This window comes from Antechinus flavipes, chromosome 6 (genome assembly GCF_016432865.1).
Source record: "Antechinus flavipes isolate AdamAnt ecotype Samford, QLD, Australia chromosome 6, AdamAnt_v2, whole genome shotgun sequence".
NCBI lineage: Eukaryota > Metazoa > Chordata > Mammalia > Dasyuromorphia > Dasyuridae > Antechinus > Antechinus flavipes.
This window is the reverse complement of record NC_067403.1, coordinates 246179436-246188370: the sequence shown is the minus strand read 5'-3', so window position 1 is coordinate 246188370 and position 8935 is coordinate 246179436. Positions and strand designations below refer to the sequence as shown.

General features: G+C 34.1%; 1 protein-coding gene across 1 annotated transcript; it reads left to right on the top strand.

Annotated features, from left to right (window-relative positions):
- Positions 1–5710: 5710 nt before the first annotated feature.
- LOC127541590 (olfactory receptor 2D3-like) lies at positions 5711–6646 on the top strand. The gene has a single exon (XM_051966814.1). It carries the CDS (start codon positions 5711–5713, stop codon positions 6644–6646), a length of 936 nt encoding a protein of 311 aa, XP_051822774.1.
- The last annotated feature ends 2289 nt before the right edge of the window (positions 6647–8935 follow it).

Below are 8935 nucleotides of genomic sequence, written 5' to 3'. Positions count from 1 at the left end.
ATTGACAAGTTATAAGATATTTCTTGGTTTTCTGATTAGTAACACAAAGACACTAGAACAAGATATCTCCAAAATCTCTGACAGTTTTACATTTATTATACAATGGTTCACTTGCTTGGCATATTTATATTTGAACTAAGGAAAATTCTTTCCCCTAAAGCAGGAGGAGTGATCCTCCAAACACTGCTATATAAGAAATCATTTGTATAATCAACTGCAGGTGATGATAAGCTGAAATCTAGATAGAACAACTTCCTACTGCTTGAGTTCTAGAAATTGATAATTTTGTATGTCCCCTAAATGATATTGTAAATATCCAAATGGTGTTTGTCAGAAAAAGTTTTCCCATCCATATCCTAAAAGAATAAAGAAGCACTGGTGGAATTTCTAGGTATCATCAGTGGACTAGCTGGATGGAAAGCTCTGTGGTATGTTGTAGGATGACATTTACAATTTCAATAGTACCTAAAAATATAAACAGCTGGTATTCTACCTGGTAAAAAAAATGAACCCTAATTGCATGCTTGTAACTCTCCATACCTTCTTTTCTGTGTAAAAGTGCAATCTTGGGCCATATTTTAGGAGAAATTCTGATTAGCATGAACAAGGGTTCTTAACTTGAGTTCCATGACTCCTCAAATGGTCTGATTAGATATCGGGAGCGGGAGGGCCTATTCACTTTTTTAATAAATATATTTTTACAACTCTTTAAATATCATTGATTTGCATGAAAATCATATGTAATCTTATTTTTCTCAAATGGGACTCATAGGCTTCATCAGACTTTTGAAAGGGACCATGACACAAAAAAATCATAAAAATGCCCACACTATGAAGAGGAAAGTAACTAGGTTGGTGAGATGACTAGAAATTATGCCTTATAAGAACTGATAAAAGAACCAGGGATTTTTGGTACAGGAAAAAATAAAAGGATGACATGATATCTGATATCTATCTTGAAATATCTGAGCGACTGATTAAAGGGAAAGACATTACACTTTTTTCATTTGATCCTAAAGGATAATACCAGAAGTTGGTGAGGTTAACATAAAAGCCTATTTCCAAGCAAACAAAGCCTTTGACACCCTTCACCCCTTCAATATGTTTAGTCCATTTTATGTTTCAATTTCTTGTATCATAATGGAATGTTTCTGGCTAAGTGAGTATCATTATCATCAATTCTGATCCAGAAAAAAATAAAAAAGATTATGTAATTTCTCCTAGTTATTTTATGAAAGAGTTAACTGATGACCAGTGGGTGACTTTTCTGAGGTTACACTGTAGTTCATTAAAGAGCTGAGACTTCAATCCAAGATTTGGAATTTTAAGTTTGAACTGCTTTCCATTATTCTGGGTTTAATATTTTGATCAACTAAACCATTTACATAAATCAAACAAATATAGAGCAGTTTAGAAGTGATTTGCCCTTTTCTCCTGACCTGGCTTCCATTTCTCCTTCCCTCACATTCTTATTCTATCTTAGATTCAATTTAGAATAACAAGTCCTCTTATATTGTACATGGTACTATTCTAGGTGCTGTCAAAAAAAAAAAAGATTAAAAAGGAAAAGCTCATATTATTTCATTCTATTCCATGTGTCTATGTCTTAAAATTGGTCCTCTGAGCTTATGAAAATATTGTTTGTCATAAGTTAGAATAGGATATAAGGGCAAAGAAAATATCTTGAACAAGTGCTTTGACAAATAACAAAAGAAAATAATACTTTCATCTTTTAGTAATGGAACTGTGATGAGGAAAGGCTTCAATAAGGAGATAGCAACTGAACTGGTCCTAGAGGGGAAAAAAAGAAAGTATTTCTGAAGTTGGAATTGAAAAGAAAATGTGATTTGGCCATAAAGGACAGCTTATAAAATGTACAGGACAGGGAGGGAGATGGACAAAGATTAAGGATTAGTTAGCATTCTTATTTTGGCCGAAACTTATAGTGGATAAAGAGAAGTAATGTGTAATTGATGTAAAAAATTAAGTTGCAAAGAGTCTTGAAGTGATTGAGGAGTTTTCATTTTATCCTAATCATTAAGGAACCACCAGAGTTTTAAACTGGGTGATGACATGGTCAGATCTATGCCTTAGTAAGAGTATTTTTTGCAGCTGAAATACAAAGTATAGCGAATAGAATGAATAAGCAGAAAAAGACAGAAGAAAGATTAGTTAAGAGCTAGGCAGGACATTTTCAATTTATTTCTATTTTAAGATGTGATAATAGACTTCATGTTTAGAGGATTAAAGTAAACTCTATCTTCTAGGTAGGAATAGACAACATGATTTAAAATCCTTCCATACCTTGAGCTTCTGACACTAAGAGAATCATTACAGAGAAGTCTCAGTTATTTGAATTAAGTGATTTCAAGTTATAAAGAATTAACAATGCTGGTGAAAATAGAGGGAATTAAATGAATTTTTATTATTTAATAAAATATATGATAAACCTTCATTTTGAAATTGAACTGTGAATATATATACAAACACATATATGTGATAATATAGCATAAATGGAAAAATATGCAGATGGATTATAAACTTGTGAATTCTGTCTTCTATAGCCCAGGAAACCTTCTGTCATGACATTATAGATTACAAATATAAGACTAATCTTGAAAGATAAAGCATGGATAGATTATGACCTGGGTTGAGATGACAGGAGTATCCACAATGGAATCACAGATTCATAAAAGTATCTAAGCATGGTTATATAGATCAAGGACTTGAAATATTTGTGATTTTGTGATTCGCATTGAAATTCTTCCTTACCTTATCACTTGGGGCAATTCTATCTATATTTTTAAAGTATTAATTTGTTATTTGTTCATTTATTTATTTGTGAGGCAATTGGTGTTAAGTCACTTATCCAAAGTCACACAAGAAGTAAGGATTAAGTCATTGAGGCTGGATTTGAATTCAGGTCTTTCTGACTCCAGGAGAGGTGCTCTATCCATGACACCATCTCGTTGCTCCTTTATCTATAGTTTTCCATATAGCTTATTTAACAGATCAATTCTGAGTAATTTTTTTTTTTACAAATGTGACTTGTTACATTATCATTTTTGTGCATTTGTTTATATATCCATTGATTTACTCTTTATCTATGTGTCTCTATATCTATCTGTCTATCTATCTCTCTGTCTGTCTATTTAACTACCTACCCACATATCCATTCATCTGGTTATTCATCCCTCTAGCTATAGCAGGAGTAAAAATGTTATTCATCTTCATTTCTCCTTTAGCACCTAGGAAAGGGCATTTCATAGAACTCACACTTCCTGAGTCCAATATTGTGTTTCTCTGGGAGCTTTGTCAATTGATGAAGATCACAGATACCTCTTCACCCTTGATCTCCAACCTAAACCCTTATGACTGGGGAGCTGCTTTTCAGGGAATTTTCAGAGCTGAATAATCTATTGCCTGGCATCAAACCTGATTAGGCATTACTTTGAACTTAGCTAGTATAGCTCAAAGATTTGCAAACTGTCTGTTACCAAGCTTTTGTAGTTTAGAAGAGCTTATCATCACTTGTGCTTTACAGTCACAGCCTTCAACATATAACGATATCCTTCCTTACCAAGGTCAAGTTTCAGATGATGAATTTAGTGGGAAATCATTACTATCTATATAATTCCCATTTCTATACAAGATATAAAATATTTAAGTGAAGAATAAGTATTAGGGAAGGAAGGAAGTGAAGGGGGATAAGAAGAAGACAAAACAAGTAAGGAAAGGAGGGAGGGAGAGAGGTAAAGCAAAAAAGAAGGAAGAAGGAGAGAGGGAGGAAGGAAGTTGGATATAATTTAACTTTTACTAATTAACATTGAAGTCATTATGAATATCAATTATTGGGTTTCTCCATATTATAGTGATATTTCTTGGATATTTGTTTTTACATTAAATCTCTTCTTTTCAATTTGCCATTAGAACATCAGCAACTGCTTAGGGCTTTTGTATTCACCGTTTCAATTCTCTGTATTTACTCTTACAAATTCCTGTTTCTATTCTGTTGACAGAGAGGTAACACAAGAATCAAGATTGCAAGGCCCTAATTTTTTTTTTTTATATTAGGAAATTGCCTGTGTTTAAATGACATGTTATCTCAATTATTCTTCAAAACAATCGTATGAGGTAGGTGGTAGTGTTAGCTCCTTTTTCCATATGAAAAAGCTGAGGTTAAATTATTTGCCCCAGGTCACATAGCTGGTACATATTTAAGGAATGATTTGAACTAAACTATTCCTGAGCGTAAGTCCAGCACTCAGTCCATTGTGCTCCTTAGCAAATACTTATTTTTGACTTATCAAAAAACAAAAACTAAAAGCCCCATAAAACCATACAAAAAACCCAAAATATTTTTTTTTACTTTTTTGACTAACCCAACTTAAAAGTAACTACAAACAACAACAAAAAAAAATGCATCTGTATATAATATATTAATTGTTACAAACTTTTTCTTAGATCATCTTATGAGACTGCATATTTCAAAAATTAATTGCATGACCACTGATAGATTATTACATTTTTTCTGACCCCCCCCCCAGTTTTCTATCTTTTAAAATATAATAACAATAAATAAACTATGCATTTTCATTGGGTTTTTCTGTGAAGTATGTGAATTAATATACACAGAATCCTCTAGTAACTTGAAAGCCCTCTATTGTTGTCATTTTAAAGTTGTTGCTTATGCTGTTGGTGGAGATGATGATAGAGAAGTCCCACATAATAAGTAGTATGCTGAACATGGAGTCAGTGAGACCAGGATCTGAATATAAACTGACATTTACCAGTTGCAGGACCATGGACAGCTCAACCTTGCTGAGCTTCAGGAAATACTCTTCCATATCACCTACTAAATTAAATGGAACTGACGATATGCATCAATATAGGAAGATGCCCCAGCAATGAGATCACACATTCTTACATGTCCTCACTTTATAAAATGATGTCATTTATCTGTTCATTGGTATGGCAGTAACCAAGATTTGAAACACTGTCCAGAGTTTCACAGAATTGCTAAAAAGGATTTTATTAATCTATTTCTTTGACCGTCAATAAGTTTTGGTTTGATTCTTTGTGGTTCTTGCAGACTAAACATGAAGACGCCAAAAAATATGTATTCTCAAGTTCTGGGAGAGATACAACAGAATGATAATAATTCCTGTTCTCAAAGAGTTTATGTTCAGGTTGAAGAGATAAACTAATTTCATTTTACACCAACTTATATTGTTCATTGTTTCATTTGGTTTAAGCTCTATGAGACTTATTACAAATGATTTAATAATTTAGAGAAGGGAAAACTGAATGTGGATAAATATACTTTTGGAAGACTTCATGGAGAAGGGGATATCTAGAAATAATCTTGAAGGATGGGCAGAAAACAGATGTGTGGGTAGTCTCATCTTCTTTCTTATGATGTGGTATTTTTGAATGCTAAATATATTTAATTAAATATTGATGTTGGCAGTTTGACAGGAAAACCCTTTCTTAATCCTAAAATGGGAAATACAACTTCAAAATCTGTGCAAACTTTAAACTTTATGTAGACTGCTAAAGAAAACATTTACCTTGGTTTTTATCTTTAAATTATTTGTCTGTAATGTGTCATGTGGGGTGTTTCCTTTTCAGACTAGGTAGGGTTGATTAATCCTTTGAACAGAAGCTACCTCTTCCTCTGGGAGATGATGATTTGGCCTGAAGAACCACTATGGCAGAAGGAAATATAACATTTGTGACTGAATTCATTTTCTTGGGACTCTCTTCTCAACCAAGGGCTCAACTCATTCTTTTCATCATGTTTTTATTCTTCTATTTATTGACAGTACTTGGCAATCTCATCATCATCACAGTAATCCAGATTGAACCCCGTCTCCAAACACCTATGTATTTTTTCCTGACTAATCTGTCCTTCCTAGACATCTGTTACACTACAACTAATGTCCCACAAATGCTTTCCAATATTGTGGGGAAGAAAAAGACCATCTCCTTTATTGGCTGTGCAATTCAGATGTATTGCTCCCTCTCCTTTGGGATGATTGAATGTGTCCTTTTGGGGGTCATGGCATATGACAGATATGTTGCTATTTGTGCCCCATTGCACTATACAGTCATTATGAACAAGCGCACTTGTGTTCAAATGGTCATCATTTCCTGTACTAGCAGCTTCCTAAGTTCTATGGTGATAAATGTCCTCACCTTGAGATTGCCCTACTGTGGGCCTAATGTGCTGAACCACTTCTTCTGTGAAGTACCCTCAGTATTAAGGTTAGCATGTACAGATACATCTTTCACAGAGCTGGTAGTGTTCATCTTTAGCATCATAATTGTCTTCATTCCATTCCTTCTCATTGTGATTTCCTATGCCCGCATCCTCCTATCAGTTCTCAGGATGCGTTCTGCATCAGGAAGGCTTAAAGCATTGTCTACCTGTGCCTCCCACCTGACTGTGGTGGCTTTGTTTTATGGGACGGCCATCTTCATGTACATGCGGCCTCAATCCAAGTCCTCCCGGTCTGGAGGGAAGATCATTGCTGTTTTCTACACTATTATCACCCCGATGCTAAACCCCCTGATTTATAGCTTGAGGAATCAAGATGTGAAAGGGGCCTTGAAAAAAGCCATTAGCAAAAAGAGCCTAGCATAATGCATAAGGACAGGATAAAAACTCACAAAAAACGTGGCTTGAATATTGGTTCACACATTCATTGTGTGAGCTTAATAAATTAGTTCATCTCTTCATAGGGATGTCCTGCCCTTGGAGTGGTATCTAAGGGGAAAACTTAGAATTTCTTATTCCTTCCTGTAATGTCTGGGCTAGCTCTCTGGAGGACCTCAGGGTCAGTCAGAGTCAGGATCAGTCAAAGTCCTTGGTTTTTAGTTGGAGAAGTGAAGGAGGCAGGCAAGCTGCCACGTGATTCATCAAAGATGGATCCTGGAGTCTGGAGCCTAAAGTTTTCTTCCCTGTAGAGCACACTGCATCCTTTGCCTCAGACTCCAATCCTTGCCTATGATTACCTCACCACAACACATTCAGCAGGTGCCACTCATGAGGAGAGCCATCACATTACCACATCATCTAAATATATGTTTATAGAACCATTATCTCACATTAAGTATGTACTTAGCTTTAAGTACTCTGCTGTCTTAGATTCAAATACGCCTTTTCAGAGTTCCAGCCCTCTGCAATCATTCTAGTCCTCCACACCTTCCTAATGAGAAAAGATTAAATTCTCATCCTAAAAGGTACCTATAGCATTACTTTGAAGTAAGCTTAAGCTTCACCTTTAATTAAATACTAAATAGCTTGAAAAAAATATGTTATTCACATTAACTTTATGAAGTGTGCAATGCAAATACTAGTTGAAAGGATACTGAAGGACTTAGATTTTGAGTGATTTCTTTAAAACTGAAAAGTGATTCATGGACAGATTCATATATTTTTATATATGAGATATTTTAGATTCAGGGAAAGGAAGTGATTTTTCTGGTATCACACAGCCAGAGAGGGTCAGTATCAAACTCAGGTCTGCTGATATTTAATCCAGTACAGTTACCATAATAGAAGAACAGCAGCCTCTTATGTCATTTAATTCCTAGTTCATTTCATTTGAAACATAGAGAATTACCATGGGATAGTGAAAAGGTACTGTATGGTAATTGTGAGGAGACTTGAGTTTGATTATCTTTCCCTGATACTTTCTTTTTGTTATGACCAAATAAATAATTTCACTATTCTGTGCCTCAGTTTTTCCATCTTTATAATGAGGAACACAATGCTTCATTATCTATTCCACAGCAATGTTTAGAGTAAAACTTTGTAAACATCAAACTACAATATAAACATAAATTTGAACTTTTTTTTTTGTTTTAAATATAGGCAGAAATTTCCTTGATGGAAGGAATTATTTTGTCTATGTCTTGTCATCCTAAAGTCTTTTGAAGTGTTATATGCCCAATAATGGCTTAATAAATGCTTGTTGAGTTGGATTAAATGTTTCTTTGTTGTATATTTTAAGTGTTCCTAGTTATATATAAATTAAAATGTAAATGATGACTTCTGCTATCCCTTTCAATTCAGAGATTTTATCCTTTTCTCTGAGTCACAATTTCCTGAATGAACAAATAAGAGCTACTAGAGTATCTTTAATTTTTTCCAACTCAAAACCCATGTAATTTTGTAAAAGTATTAAAATAAGGCTTGTTTTTAGCCATTATCCAGTTGATAAATGGTGAAAGGATAGGAACAGCTAATTTTCAGATGAAGAAAATAAAAATATTTCTGATCATATGGAAAAATAATCAAAATTGCTATTAATCAGAGAAATGCAAATAAAGACAACTCTGAGGTACTGTTGCACACTTCTCAAATTGAGTAAGATGATAGGAAAGGATGATAAATGTTGAAGGAGATGTGGGAAAACTGTGACATTAATGCATTATTGGTGGAGTTGTGAACTGATTCAAACACTCTGCAGAGCAATTTGGAAGTATGCTCAAAGGGCTATGAATCTGTGCATATCCTTTGATCTAGTAGTATCTTTTGGACCTGTATCTCAAAGAGATCATAAAAAAGTAAAAGGTCCTACATGTGCAAAAATGTTTATAGCAATTCTATTTATAATAGTGAAGAATTGGAAATGGAGTGGATGCTCATCAGTTGGGGAATGGCTGAATAAGTTATGGTATGTGAATATTATGGAATATTATTGTTTTATAAGAAATGATCAACAGAAGTGAAGTGAGAACAACCAAGAGAACACAGCAACAAGATTATATGATGATCAATTTTCATGGATGTGACTCTTTTCAACAGCAAGGTGATTCAGGCCAATTGCAATCCAGACAGAAGACTGTGGGAATTGAGTGTGAATCACAACATAGTATTTTTACTTTTTGTTGTTGTTTTTGCTTGTAGTTGTTTTCTTTCTGATTT